The sequence below is a fragment of the Takifugu rubripes genome, chromosome 17, assembly GCF_901000725.2.
Source record: "Takifugu rubripes chromosome 17, fTakRub1.2, whole genome shotgun sequence".
Lineage (NCBI taxonomy): Eukaryota > Metazoa > Chordata > Actinopteri > Tetraodontiformes > Tetraodontidae > Takifugu > Takifugu rubripes.
In genome coordinates this window covers 4,563,120-4,578,441 of record NC_042301.1, presented here as the reverse complement: position 1 = coordinate 4,578,441, position 15,322 = coordinate 4,563,120, and the positions used below count along the sequence as shown (strand labels likewise).

Sequence of the window (15,322 nt, the reverse complement as noted above, 5' to 3'; positions counted from 1 at the left end):
ATTAAAAGGCAGGGACCTCCTGAGCGATGGTTGATTGTGAAATTGAGAAATTACTGTTTTTCTTTGTTCATGTGGGAATAAACAAAATCCACCGGTTGACCCGCACATCCCAATCCGACCCTGTCCTGTGCGAAGGTCCCTCGGCTGACCTCAACGCGGAAGTGGAAAATTTCAACCTTCACAATTAAAGCACAGGTGTCGATGTATGCGATCATTCCCGAGGTAAGAACCCACGTAACTAAAAATATATAAATTTACATCCTTCTGCATGAGTGAAATGGTATGGATGTTTTCATTAAACGCAATTATTGTAGTATAGCGTATGACACTTATTTCTTAAAACTTTTATTTTGCATCGGGACGTTGTATTTCCGGTTGCCCGATCAGCGACATAGCACTGGCTGTTAGCGCTACTGGGTCTTTTTCAGGGTCAAATTTCTATTCATTTCGCTGATAGACGGTTTAAAATGGCTCTACTGACGCCGTTGTTCGCTTTCTTGTACCACCTGCCGCAGGTGTACAAATGGCTACTGAAGCCGTACTATGTAGCATCGCTGTTTATGTCGATAGCCTTTCTAGCCGTCCGGAAGACGCCTGGCATCTGCGAACATTTGTCCACACAGCGAGAGGACGGCAACCCCTGTGACTTTGACTGGGTCTGTATGGGGGGGAAAGAGTCCTAAACTGTCCGTGAATCCGCTAGTTTAGCTGGGCAATGCGTGGACAAACGGTCGAGGGAGAGAATACATGCCAGATCACTGTCAAATTAGAAGCTGCCTGGACCAGGATGGCCCAGAGATTGAGCCCAAAACCTGCATTTTTGGAGTAGTCATTCATTCTGCAGCTCTAGTTTTTGTTCTAGCTAAGCTAATGTTTAGATAGAACAGGATCAGAAAACCTTTAGCATCAGTTTGGTTCTGTTGTCACGGGCTGCAGAAACCTGATCCTTTGACAAACCTCATCTCCATCGACCTGCTCAAGGTTTCCTCCCGTTAAAAGGGAGCTTTTCGTGCCACTGTTGCTAGTACCATGTCTAATCAGTGTTTATGATGCTATTTGTGTCCACAGAGAGAGGTGGAGATCCTCATGTTCCTCAGTGCCATCGTCATGATGAAGAATAGACGTGCAAGTGAGTCCCGATTTTCCCTCAGCAGCAGCGTGATTTTTATAGATTGGTTTATTCCTGATCTGCAGTAGGAACAAATAAAAACTTACTGTTCAATCCATTGGCAGTTCTATGGATTACCTGATGCGTGGTTATTCTCTGGAGTAATTTAAGGACCTCTCTTGTTTTGTTCCTGACAGTCACTGTGGAGCAGCACGTGGGCAACATCATCCTGTTTAGCAAAGTGGCCAATGTCATTCTGTTCTTCAGACTGGATATCAGGATGGGACTGCTGTACTTGACGCTGTGCATAGGTCAGCCAACACACAAATATCACCAAATACGTTTTTGCCTGGGGAAATGAGGTTTCTATTTAATATGGGCAGCATGCTTGTGCTTAGACTTCTTTTTCCCCCCCAGTGTTTCTGATGACCTGCAAGCCTCCGCTCTACATGGGACCAGAGTATATCAAATACTTCAGTGACAAAACCATCGATGTGAGTATGTGCTGGAGTGGCGCCTTGTCCAGGGTCCAAGGTTAAGTCCTTTACCATCATTGTTTCCGTGTACAGGACGAGCTGGAGAGGGACAATCGTGTGACGTGGATCGTTGAATTCTTTGCCAACTGGTCTCCAGAGTGTCAGTCCTTTGCTTCAGTCTATGCAGATCTCTCCCTGAAGTGAGACCGGGTTTGCCTCATCCTCAATGTCGAAGGTCTGTCACCCACCCACTCACCCCATCTGCTGTCCCTCATAGGTATAACTGCACTGGCCTCAAGTTCGGCAAAGTGGACATTGGGCGATACGGAGAGGTTTCCAAAAAGTAAGACCCTTTTTTGCCTTTGTGGGTTAATTTGAGGAACTGAGGAGGAATCTGATTGTGTGAATCTGAATTCTACCCTGCAGGTACAAGGTTTCCACCTCTCCTTTGTCCAAACAGCTTCCCTCACTGGTGTTGTTCCAGGGAGGGAAAGAGGTGATGCGTCGCCCGCAGGTGGATAAGAAAGGTCGAGCTGTGTCCTGGAGCTTCACTGAGGTTGGTTGGATCAACACACATCAGGAGTCTTTCTGACGTTGTTGCACTTGCTCGCATTCACGCCGCCTGTCTAACACCTCCAGGAAAACATAATCCGGGAATTCAACTTGAACGAACTCTACCAGAAATCCAAAAAGCTCAACAAAAGCAAAGGCGATAAGGAGAGCCTGTCCCAGTTCCCACCCGTCCCCGAGGAGGAGGAGCCCAGCACAGCGGAAGAGTCTGAAACCAAGAAGGACAAATAGGACGGTCGCTGTCCCCCAGCTTGGACTTGTGAGTGGAAACACTCTTCCTTCCTCTGCTCCTCACGAGGTCACACGTGGCGTCACTGGGTGGGATCTTCTCGCTCCCGTCTTGGTAGAGTTTCAGCTTAATATTTGTTTTCCTGTCTGAGTCCATTTTTGCAACCGCCGTATCCACAGAGCAGAGACATCGGTGGGCTTGGTGATCAAAATAAAAAGCTGTGAATGTGTTGAGCGACGTTTACTAATCAAATTACTCCGATTAACCGTTCATTCATCTAATGTTCTCTTAGAAGTCAGCAGCGTTCACGGCGCTGTTGAGTGTTTTTAAATTTTTGATGTTGATGCTTGTTTAACAGCAGCTGTTGTGTCACCGAAGCAAACGAGAGCAGTTAATTTTGCAAAAGACAACAAGATTGGACATTTATACGTTCGTATGCATGTGTGCATGATCTGGCCTGTTAATTTGGACCTACTGTACCTTCATTCCATATTCCTATACAACATTCCATCAGGTTGGTTTGTCACTTTTTTTACTTTGTTTTTTTAATTCTTATTAATTATGACTTTAAAGTTTCTGTGCCATTCCTATGGGCAGTTGTGGGGGGGGGGGGGCTCCTGGCCTGCCTCTGCTGTGCTTGATCACTGGATTTATCTGTATTTGATGATTTCACACTGTCACTGATGTCTGATCCTTTCCTGTAGTCTGTTTGGTTTTATTGTCCAGCACAGCAACTGAGTGTTAATATTCAAGCATTTGATGCAGTATCATTAATATTTATTTTATAATCTCAATAGGTTGTTTTTTTAAAGTGTAGAGGAGATCAAACACTGCTGGCTAATCTGTTAGTTTACTGATTAAAGATTGATTCCAGTGTTGTGGATTGTCTTGTCATTGTCGCCATGTTCTGGTGTTGAGCTGTCTGGTGCTCCTGGGGTTAGAACCCATGACCTTGTTTCTGTGAGGCAGTGGTTCTAACCACTTTACTGCCAGCCCACCACCACTCATGGCACCTCCAGGAGTTGGAACAAGTGCCTCGTCAGAGTTAATTTATGGATCTAAATTTGATCTGAAAGCACTACGGATCACACACAATAGAACTTAATGTGCGTTACGACCAGATTTGAAGTATTCATTAAAAGGTATGAAACAATTGTGAAGAAAATATATGCTGAACAGACTCCACTTTCTTAAGTTTTATCCTTTGTCAAATGAAAATTGCGAGGGTTTGAACAAAACCTGTCAGAATTCAAAGTATTTTATTGAGCCGAGTGATGATGCCAGAGATTCCACAAACTTTGAGCTGGCTCTTTTTTTTAATTTTTTTTATCAAAGACACAATCACAGGATTAAAACCCATTAACAAGTCAAAGTTACTTATGAGTCCATAGAAATTCATATAAAACAATTTAGAATAATTTAGGTGACATTAAAAAAATTCTTATTCCTTGAGAGGGGTGGGGAAGGTTGCTTACACCAAAAAATATCCAATTTCTTACTTTAGTTTGTCTCCTTTTTGTTGGAACAGATGACATACAGACACGGCCACTCATAGGAAAAGAAGTGCATGCTATGCATTTTTTTTTAAAAACAAACCAAAAAAAAGCAACGACAAAAGTCCACATTGAAAAATCACATTTTTGTACAAACATGGAATCATAACTGATCGGAAAATGATCCAAAATGGCCGACGACCTCTTCCAAGTGAACGCTCTTTCCAGGCCTCGCTTGGAGGGTCATTAGTCCACGAGGTCGTTGGCCTGTCGCTCCAAGTCGGGCTTCACATCAGCCGCTTCTCTATCGTGGTCACTGAAGTTGAAAACGCTTAAATGACAACATCTCAAACATCGATACTGAAAGAACGTTTGACCCAACAGGAGCAGGACTGATGTGATCTGTCGGATCGTTGTCCAGAGTCTCAAGCAGCCAAGTTAAGGTCCAACAGCGAAGAGTGTGTTAACTACCGGGTTAGAAGGACTAAAATAAAATGTCCATTAAAGTCTCCACTTCTGTCAGGTCCAGGCCTGTGGAGCACACACACAAGTGGACATCTGGAGTCCTCAGTCAATGAGCCAACCAGTGGGGAGATCTTAAATCTCTGAGTGATCTCTGATCCACCAGTCCTCACGCTTGGTCCAGCCGCTCACACAGATATCTCATAGGTGGTGCCACCGACGCCGGCCGCCTTCTTTAATCCTCCAGCTTGACAGTTGTGTGCAGGACTCGGCATCAGTGTTGAGCCAGGACAGGCCACCCCCGGTCGAGTAGACGCACCAGCCAGGTGAGATGGGGAGGAAGGGGCAGAGCAGGAGGAAGAGGAGAAGAGCTGGCTGCAGTTGGTCCGACTTAGCGGTTTCATCTGAACCAGTTCATCCCTGATTTTAGATAAAAAACGAGGGCAGAGAGGCAGAGGGGGAGTGAATAACACGGCCAAATTAGTCTTTTTAACGACAAGAGATGAATGATTCACAAAATAATAAAACAACAAAATGAAGCAGGATGATTTCTTCTGTGGGTTGCTCATTGAAAACCTTTAAAAATCACAAAAATCCAGGTTTTTAAATCAGATTACTTCTGCACGCTGACCCACAAAGTTTGAAAACCGTCTTTCAGGGACTCAGCAGCATTGGACAAAGGACTGACAGTCTTCATGTTGTGCTCTGATCTCAGTTCTGCGGAGGTTGACTCTCTCAGTGATGGTGTAGCAACAAACAAACCGCCTAATAATCCTCTCTAATTGAAGAAAACCAGAACATCCACGGGCTTCTTTATAGTTTTGTGGAACCACTTATTCTTTCTTCTAAGCTATTCTAAGCTTCTTCACTAATATAAGCACATGTGGCGAGTCTCCTTTCACTGTGGCTCATGGCACATTAACCATGATTCTCTCACATGGTTCCTCTGTGTATCTCTCAATAAAGATTAATTTAATTTTATAGAAGCACATTCATTAAAATTGTCACTTTCAAAAGACGTCTGGAATGGACTGCTTGATATGACAGCAAGGATGTCACCGGCGACCGTTAATGATGGCGTCAAACAGAACCATGAGCGTGAAGGCGTGAATGTTTATGGACACCCGTCACACAGAACACAACAGGAGCACGGTGAAAAGACCAAGACGGATGGGAGAACACTCAGGGAAGTAAAAAGAGGAACTCACAAGTAGTCTGGCAGGAGGAGAAAGAGACAGGGGAGGAGCAGGAGCAGCCAATCAAGTTGTCAGTTTGGGCAGGTGGATTTTTCAGAGTTTAGCAGGAAACCAACTGTCCTGAGAAAAGCTGAAAGTCATACTCACTTTGGCGCTTGTATTCCTCCTCCTCCCATCCCTCCACCTCCTCCTACCCCCGCTGCATTGGCTCCAGCTGATGCCGAGGCCTTCCGGACCAGTTGGTATTGCAATTCGGCGGCGGCGGCACTCGAGTAAGAGAGTGATTTACCCAGGGGAGGGGGGTGAGGGGAGTGGGGCGGGTGAGTCGTGGAGGCGGAGCCCAATGGGGTGTCGGTGGAGCGAGTGCGGTAAGGGTGGGGCACTGAATGAGGGACGGCAAAGCGCGGGGGGCGCGAGCTGGAGGAGTGGTGGTGATGGTGGGAGTGGTGGTGGTGATGGCGAGAGTGGTGGTGGTGATGGTGGTGGTGTGGGGGGGACAGGGCAGAGGAGGAAGAGGGAGCCAAGGCCTTGTTGGCAGGCAAATGGTGGGGCTCCGCCAGCACGTGGTCTCTCTCCTGGGGAGGCGGTGGGGAGGAGGATGTGGAGGAGGACCGATGGAGGAAGGGGTGGTGGTGATGGTGGTGGGAGGAGTGGTGGTGGTGGGGAGACTGGGAGGACATGTCGGCAACCCTCTTCTGGGAAGACATGAACGGTGAGCTGTAGCCGGTGGCTGCAGCTGTGCAGGCTCTGCCCGGGGAAACCTCCGGGCCTTTGCGAAACTCCTCATCGCCTGCCAGCAGACTGTCGTAGGAAAGGCTGCCGTTGCGGGACGGGTGGTGTGGGGGGGGCGTCTGATTGGCAAAGCTCTTGAAACTAACTGAGGCCGTGGTCGTCTCAGAGAGGTTGCCAGTGCCTGTTGACGTGTGCGTGGAGCTAGAAGATCGCGACGCCACTTCGGACAGGACGGTGGGGTCTGAAAAGGAGGGGTACGAATGCCCTCCAAGGGAGTATCCGGAGATGCCTCCTACTCCCTCTCGGCCTCCTTCCCTCCTATCACCTCCCCCTGATGAAGCGTCCTTACGGTCGAGACTAGGCTGGGAGCGAAAGCCAGGCTGCTGACTGGCCTGGAGGAGGGAGGACGTGGAGGAGGTGGAATCTCTGGCGCTTCCAACACTCTCTTCTCGACTCAACTGAAGGAGCAGAAGGGGAGGAAGCAAAGAGAAGAGGGGGGGAGATGGACGAAAAAGAACAACAGACAGCAAAGTACAGGTGAATCAAAGACCACCAGTGTTATTACAGTAAGGACAGAGTCTAAATGAGGAAAATACCCACGCTTGAAAAGACAACTGAAAGTAACTTTATACATTTTAGGACAACTGATCCTAATCGGTAAGAAACAAACATCAACTGGTGTTGAAAAGGACAAAAGCAGTGCAGGGGCCTTGGGGAGGAAGGGAGGAGGAAGGGGACTTCCAAAGGCTCTACAACTGTTGCGGTCTACATTGTGGTACTTGAATCGCACCCATATGTGGGTTTAAACAGAGCAGCAACAGGAAAGAAGTCAGAAGGTGAAAGAGGACAAAAACACTTTCAGAACAATCACTTACTCACTGATACTGATCAACAGAAAGCCACTGAGAAACCAAATCAAGAAATCAAAAGAAAAATCATTTAAGAGCAGGCCGGATTTGTCGAATGCCATTATCTCTGCAGCGTGCTCGTGTGCGTTACCTGGTTGGCATAAGCATGAGTGAGAACTGTGTGGTTCTCTCCTGGGCTGTAGCTGGGTCTGTATTTGTACATAGTTGGAGTCGGAGGGGCTTTTTTCAACAGACTGCACTCTGCAGGAGGGGGGAGAAAGAATTTAAGAAGCTGCTCTGAAGGGAAAGTTCTAACAGGAAGTGCGAATGGTTTACCCTCAGCGTTTCCTCTGGTGATCCCAGGGTAGCGGAGCTCTGGTTTCGGAGGAGGCGGCGGCTCAGCGTCACATGACTGGCTTTCCATCATCTCCAGACTGGACTTGGACTGGAGAAAAGATAGGGAACTATTTAGTTACACCGAATACATAAAAGACCTTTTGCCACCCAGTAAAAGCATAAAGGTGATGCAGACAAAATTAAATCTGATCTGCACAGTATTATTTAGCTGGTAAGCTGTACGTGATGCGGGTCAAAAGGCAGTAATTGTTTTATTCAAAGTCTATCTGAATATACCCGGTGTGGGACCACCTGTATGCCGTTGTCCAGGATCTTTGCAGCCAGCTGAGCTTCAGTGAGCTGTGGACGCAGAAATGGTGGCTGCACACAAACGCTCTGGCTACCCTTCCTCCTGCCCAGATACCTGCAACAAGCACATAGGGAATTAGTCCGTCACCAAGAATGCGTGAGTAATCGGTGAAAGTGATGCTCGGGAGACCAGACGGGAGAACATTCAAGAAAATGTTCCTTTTTTTACTTTCCTGCTCTGAATGTTAAAATGGCCTTCACTGTCTCTGTCTGTAACGGACTGAACTTTTTTATTGCTGGACAGGAGCAGGGAATTCTGAAGACAGCAATGCATCCACTGATGGAAAAGACGACTTTAGGAGGAGGTATTCACCAAAAAGGTGACATATTTTATCATTAACAAGGAGGTCATGTGACGGCCACCGTTTGTCCTCTCCCTCTGGGGAATTGAGCTGCAACCTCCATTAAAAAGGAAGACAACTCAAATCTCTCTCCAAGACTGTTTTCTTTCATCGGAATCATGGTCTATAATCACAGAGGCTAACCCTTCGATATAACATGAGTAATATACTGTACAACTCATTGAAGATATTCCAGTTAAGTGGAGCATTAATTTTAGGTGTATGTCACAATATGTGTCACAATATGTGTCAAAATGAGCCGCTTGGTGGAGGTCTTGACTCTGTGAGAGCTTTGATTCGAGTCACAAATCCACCCATCCCTAGTAGGGTCATGGGTGGGAGTGCTGCAGCCTAGCAAATAAACAAACCTAGAAAATAACACACCAGCCATAGCATGTATATTGAAAGGTCTGAAATGCAAATTTGTTCCCTTAGAAGCTAATTTATAAAGACAAGTTTAGAGTGTACCTGGGTGCTTGGGATCTACACAGGACGTGAGAAACATTCTTCCAACAGCCATTGGTGAACGGATTAACTCCTCCTCGGAATTTTCCTGTTACCTGGTGAAAAGGCCAAAGTCTTTTCAGTTGCAAAGTAGCACACATAACAAGGCTTTACTATAACTAAACTGACAATAGGTCTCTCCCCACCTTCATTTGAATTTGTGCAAAGCGAGTGTTGTCGCAGTCACATGGAAAGCACTTTATAGCAACAGATTCAAATTCAGATTCAGGTCCTTTATTGTCCCACACGGGGAAATTTACAGTGCAACAACCAGCAAAGCGCGCAGAGAAAAATAAGATAAAATCGAATAGAATAGAATTCGGAATATACAAAGAGGATGTATATTTACAGTAATCCAGATAAATGGATTAAATTGATAATTAACAACAACAGCTCAACCCAACCACAGATTTGCATCTAAACTTCAACACGATGCAAAGCGTCCCTACCTGTTCATTGGTGGTTCTGCCTCTGGCCACAAGTACTATGTGAAAACCAGTGAGACCAGCAACAGGAATGAAGAACAGGCCTGCAACACACATTACAGCCAACCTGGCAGCGCAACAGTTAAGGGGAATTTTAAAGGATTTGTTAAAAAGGTTTTTGCTCCAAAACCACTAATAAATTCAATACTTTTCCATTGACAAGTGCAACCAAACTAAACTGCCTTTAACAATTTGAGGAGAAATTGCATTTAAAGACCGGGGACAGGAACATGATAAAGGATACGTGACAATGGAGTGCAGGTAGTCGAAGTTGTGGCGATGACAGAGTATAAAGAGCAAGCCAAAGCCAAACACCGCCATGATGTGCGCCGTCAGTGACAGAAGGAAGAGGAAGAAGTATCGGTAGTTCCTCCTGCCGATACAGTTGTTCACCCATGGACAGTGGTGATCAAAGTCCTACAGAGTAATTTAATAAGAAAAAAAAATCATGCAGACATTACTCATTGGAAGAGTAACTTAAATTTTCCATCAGTGAAGAGCAATATGATATATTGAGTCATATGTGTGTGTGTGTGCGCGCACCTCAACACAGTTGTCACAGACTGAGCAGTGGGAACATCGAGGGGGCCTGTAGAAACGGCAGGTGGAACACCACTTCATTCTAACCTGGATCCCTCTGATCTCCACCGTCTTGTAGAGGGGTGCGCGGAAATCATCCTCCTTATCCTCGTCCTCTTCAGCTGTGCAGACAGGAACGCACCACAATGACGTCTCCTCCCCCTATGTTCAGATTACCTCCGTTCCTCCAGCAAGCCCTTCTCGTGGATGGTGTTTTAATTCAGGGTGTAAAGCTACACCTCACACTTCTTTCCTCACCTCTACTTATTTGGGCTTGGAGTACGTAGAATTAACTTGTAAATGAATCAAGAAAGCTTTGATGGTGTTTTTTAATCTCTAGCGAAGCAACGCAGACATTTTGAAGAGTTGTTCCAAAGCTATCACAGGCAGGAAGTCTGGTAATTTACTTCTTCAATTTAGGGAGCTTCCTTTGATCAGGTCTTTTTTTGAGCCATATTCAAAGACAACTTTGAATTTGAGGTACCAGAATCTTTTGTGTTAACACAGACACACAGACACAGACACAGACACACACACCTTCAAATGCAATTGTGTTTGTACAGATGCAATGTCCGAGGTGAATAAGCCAGAAATCCATTCAAAAATCAAGCGTGGAACTGTAATTTAAAGTCATGTTTCTTGAACTTTAACCGATAAAACTAGATTTAAGCCTATACACTATAGTTGACCATTTATACAGACCTCTTGGAAAGATGCCCGGGTCCATAAAGGTGGCCATACAGAAGTTAGCCAGAACAAACAGGAAGATGACTCCATTGTAGATGGGTACAGCCACTGAGAAGTGCTCAGAAAGCCACGGGCAGCTGAAGATAGAGCAGACAATGTCCATTTATGATAAAAAAGGAAAAGGCAAGCAACTTATTTTCGGAGGGACCGGTGATCAGAAGCATCAGGAACAAAACGGAACATCAAGTTTCTGGTCATGTTCACGGGCCCTACACTTTCTTCCTTTACATCCTCTGGTTAAGATAAGGCATAGGAACGCACGTTGGGATATAAATGCTAAAAGACGGTGAGGCACTAATGATGGGCTTTTGTGGGGTGACAGATGTTGACCTATTTTCTCCTAACTAATCTAAAGCTCTGCCAACCCACCACAATGGCCCACACACAGATTAGGGTATTTCTGCATGTGTGAATTTCTTACATTTCAAACAAAAAAAACAGTCCTGGAACACACCGGCACACAGTCCCAAATGAGGTTTTGACATAGTGTATAACACCCTAAAACAACACACCATAATATTGCCAATAACGTACATAAAAACAGTTCCAAACAATAAACTAGGTTAATGTTTCAGAGGATGGAATCCAAATACCTTTCAAAATAAATACCTCTATGGAGGCCACTGTATTTACACACACACACACACACACACACACACACACACACACACACACAGACACATGCGCGCGCGTCTTCCAGTCAATGCCCCACCTCCGTATAAATACGGTTGAATTGATGACTGGAGGTACACACGGGATTTAGGGCTACTAGTTCCAGTTAATCACAGCTTAAAGCGACCTGGAGAGGAGCAGCAACTGCCTTCAGTCTCAATTGGAAATGTTTAATGTTGTCTAAGCCAGGTAGTGGAGGATTTCGGTAACACACTGACAAGTTGAAAAGTGATTCATGCACTATAGAAAGTCACATGATAAAGGAGACGCCAAAGCATGGTCAGATTTGTCTAGATGACAATTACGTCACAACTTACGTGAAGCAGAAGAAGAGCGTGGTGGAGCCAACGAGGAAGAAAGTGGCCGCCGACACCGGGACATACCGAGAGGGACGCAGGGGTCTGCTGTGAGGAACGACGGCGTGGGGGAGTGGAGATGAGGATGGAACCCGCCCTCCACTTTGACTGCTGCCACCTGGCATCACTTCCTGCGTCGTATCAGCGGATGCTGCGGCGTGTCATTCACAACTTCTCAGCGTTTACGACAGGTTTATGAGGGCAATGTTACAGAAAAAATGTCAGGCATGTTAATGAAAGGGCTTTGTCCGTCACATGGAAGAAGAGCAAAATAAGTCTTCAAATTCAGTACATCAAGGGGGAGCAAAGGTTTGTTATGGACTGGTCTTCGGTCCGGGCATGTGTCTGTGCGACGAGAGATTTAAAGATTAAACGCTGGGCTGATGTAAAAGCTCTTGTTTTCAAGTCAGAGCTTTGAAGGCAGACCATAAACAGGGAGGGGCTAATGACTGACAAACTAAAAGTCCCACACAGTACTTCGATCCATACTGAACGATGGACTGCACTGATGCGATTCCTGTTTGGACCTGGAGATTAGTAGTCGGAGCAATTTATGACAGATTTGGAAAAAAGTACAGTACAAATACGGCAGCAGTAATACAAGGTTACATAGTATAGTAGGTTTATGATCAAAGGCCCCTCAGCCTTGATTCTTGGAAGATTAACGTCTCCAGAGATTTGGTCATCATATTGCTGTTTCTGCTTGGCGCCAGGCACCTAGACTTGCTCAGGCGGCGTTCTTGCACCAGTAGGTGACGCCGTCGGACCTTAACCTGTAGGGCTTTCTCACAACCGCCTTCCTTATTCTGTTTTAGGAAGCACAGGTTTGCATTTCAGTCCAGGGCCTGCGTGGGACGGAGCCGGTTATCAGCGAACTGGGACATGAGCGTGTCTGTCCTGTGATGGAGCATCTCTAAACCTCGTCGGTGTTGTCGTTACACCACCTCACCTGTGCACTGCGCTTGTAAAAACTGACAGATAAGAGCTCTGAGGAAGAGCTAACGAGTGCTTGAGCACTGAAAACCAAGTGCATATTAAATATAACGTCGCAGATCAAATCAGCTGAAAACAGTAGTCGTCCACTGTGGTGGAGGAGAAGCAGAACTCCTTCCAGTTCCTCATCTTTTTCCTCATCGACCTCTTTACGCAGGCTTCCAGGACAGTGAGCATCAATGCTTCCAGATCCTACTAGGGACAGAGTCTCTGAAAGATCACATCCTGAGATGGCCACCAAAGGGTGGAGGTGATTTTCTTTTGCTGTCCAGCTTCAAGATGTTGTCTTCAGTCATACAAGCCTAAAACTCGGGAGTACGACGGACGACGTTGCACCTACACAGTAATGACAGAAGAAAGGAGCTTGTTTAATGAGATTGTCCATTGCCGTTAATTCACTTGCTTTTATAAAGAAAGTACATATTTCATTATATATTAATATTTTGCATATGGCTGCCAGTTAAAATGCAACATGGCGAAGAGAAGCAGCAGCTGCTCCAGGGCTGATAAGAATAAGAGTAATATCCATATTTATATTTGTATGTGTCTGTTTGGTTTCACTCCAATAATGATGTTTTGCTGGGTCATCTCATTTTGGTGGTTTATTCTAGTTCAAATCATTTTTATGAAAGCAGGACCTACATTTTGAAACGCCAATTATCCATCAATCAGAAAACTTTACCGGTAATGTGAGCAACGCCAGTGACGCCGAAACGATGTACATCTCTCATAATGCTGCAAATGAGAGAATCCAGTTCCTTAACGTCCTGCATTTCCCACACACGCACACACACGCGCGCGCGCTCTGGGTGTGTATGGCTTCCTCCAGTCAGCATCCACCGCCGTACGTGCACAAATCCGGCTGAATGCATGACTGGAGGCAGTGAAAAGCTTTCGTGGCTACTAGTTGTAGATAATCGCGGCAGCAACCAGGCTGTAGACAGATGTGTGTTTAATAAACCAGTGTTGTAGCTTGTGAGCCATGACGATGTGCGCGGCTCCGTGCACATTTCAGCCCGTGGCTAACAGTAAAGTCGGGGTGGAGACACACTGAAGCTACGGTCGCAAGAAGAAGAAGCTGCAAACAGCCGAGGAGAACCCTATACACTGTTAATTCATGACCCATCGATCCATCTTCGAATGACTGCGAACCGATTAAGATGATTTTACAGCGGGGTGGAGACCTGGCTGTGTCAAAGCAGTGCAATAATAAAATTATCAAGCAGAATGCACAATATAGAACAGTAAGCGTCACCACAAGCGATTTAACAACGAGAATGCATGCGAGGTATTGGATTAAAATCGCTTTTTAGGCTGGTTCTATTAATCAAACCCGGCTAGCAGCGTGCTAAAATTAGCCTTACCTGCAAGTGTTTACACAGTGGTTTGCAAGAGAAAGGGTTGAATGGGGGGTCCTGTTCGTGTTGCTTCCTCCAATTCGTACAAAACATTCGCAGGATTTTACGACCAGCCCAACACTAGTGAGGTGGAAGGGTAAATCTAATGTTAGCGGCCCCCCCGTGAGGCTAATTTACAATCAACCTGAGACTGGTAGCCGAGTCGTTAGCTGTGGGTGAGACCCAAGTGTTTCAAACTCCTTATTAAAATCCGAAGCATCAGTCTGTAGGCTGCACGTAATCAAATAAAATACACCAAAATCAAGGTAGCATAACGCCCAAAACAATTATTAGCCTGTTTGCATATCCCGAAAACTGAGGACTTAAAGATTCCGAAAGGCCGACATATTTGTCAGTACCATATATACAAAACTCTGATGTCAGGCTCGAACAGTAGAATTGTCGCTAAGAAATTAGCTCTGATTGGACGGAGCAGCTGTCGATCAAATTGAGAGCGCAGCTTATTGGCTCTTCAGTTGCAGCCCCGCCTCCTATCAGCACGCAACGAAACCAACGTAAAATACTAGAGCGCAGCAAATTATCTGCCATGATCTATATTTATAGCATTATCATGCATATATCATTTTACAGTTTACACAACCAACATGACCCCTGTTGTCCATGTAATCTAAGAACAAAGATGAGCATTTTTTCGTTATTTGTGGAAAACAGGTTAAATTTCTCTTCAGCTCTTTGAAATAAAATTAGTTTGCCCGTTGGTTAAAGTGTGGAAACCAACCACTTGTCAGTAGATTAAACTAATGCTCTTGTAGCACCATTCAATTCCTCCGAGTCTCTTTTGTAGCAGCTTTAGTAGGCAAGCCCAGACCATCTTTTCCATCATTACCTCTTCCAGTTTCTCATGAAGAACATCAAGGCCCTTCAGGACCAGATTCTAGATTAACAGTCCATTCAGTATGCCCATGGTCCCCTCTCCTCCCTACCAGCCTGAGACCAGCCACCGTCCAGGGAAAACTACTATGAGTTGCAGAATACAACAGCAAAATTTAACGTGATTTGCACTGAAACCATGACTAAAAAGAAAGAGCTGAAATACCAGTTTAAAAAAGGGCATGCAGTTGTTGCTGTCGCTCCCAGCACTGAAGCTTGTGATGCCTGGGTCACCAGCTTGGCTTAGCAAACAAAAGCACATTGTAAATAATGTCCTGAATACAGTAACTTTTCTTCCCGAATCCCAAATGTTCTCAGAGGCGTTGCACCAAGCAAGCACCAAACGTTTTAAGAGTCACCCCTTGTGATCAGCCAGTATAGCCGCTGAATATATTTGAACTATTATTGATTTAGTATGCATAGAAATGAAGATATGCGACCCATGGGCCCCTGTACTTCTCCTGTATGCCCCAGTCCCAGATTTGGCCATTTATAGATGTAAAGCCCTCACACCAAACTGGTGGAGTCATTTTAAAAT

The 15,322-nt window shown here is 45.5% G+C and overlaps 2 protein-coding genes across 6 annotated transcripts; one reads left to right on the top strand and one right to left on the bottom strand.

Annotated features, from left to right (window-relative positions):
* The first annotated feature begins 385 nt into the window (after positions 1 to 385).
* Positions 386 to 3,261, top strand: tmx2b (thioredoxin-related transmembrane protein 2b). The gene is made up of 8 exons (XM_003972080.3): positions 386 to 656; positions 1,069 to 1,129; positions 1,306 to 1,419; positions 1,526 to 1,602; positions 1,678 to 1,784; positions 1,862 to 1,927; positions 2,011 to 2,140; positions 2,224 to 3,261. Exons 1-8 carry the CDS (start codon positions 468 to 470, stop codon positions 2,383 to 2,385), a joined length of 906 nt encoding a protein of 301 aa, XP_003972129.1. The 5' UTR covers positions 386 to 467; the 3' UTR covers positions 2,386 to 3,261.
* Positions 3,262 to 3,625: 364 nt separating this feature from the next.
* Positions 3,626 to 14,271, bottom strand: zdhhc5a (zDHHC palmitoyltransferase 5a). 5 transcript variants are annotated; one of them, XM_029850121.1, is made up of 13 exons: positions 13,861 to 14,271; positions 11,465 to 12,832; positions 10,431 to 10,552; positions 9,693 to 9,850; positions 9,394 to 9,566; positions 9,114 to 9,216; positions 8,629 to 8,720; positions 7,763 to 7,874; positions 7,451 to 7,559; positions 7,266 to 7,375; positions 5,682 to 6,724; positions 5,547 to 5,553; positions 4,620 to 4,758 (listed from the first exon to the last, which is right to left on the bottom strand). In XM_029850121.1, the coding sequence occupies exons 2-13, from the start codon at positions 11,626 to 11,628 to the stop codon at positions 4,753 to 4,755; spliced, it is 2,199 nt and encodes a 732-aa protein (XP_029705981.1). In that variant the 5' UTR covers positions 11,629 to 12,832; positions 13,861 to 14,271; the 3' UTR covers positions 4,620 to 4,752.
* Between the last annotated feature and the right edge of the window lie 1,051 nt (positions 14,272 to 15,322).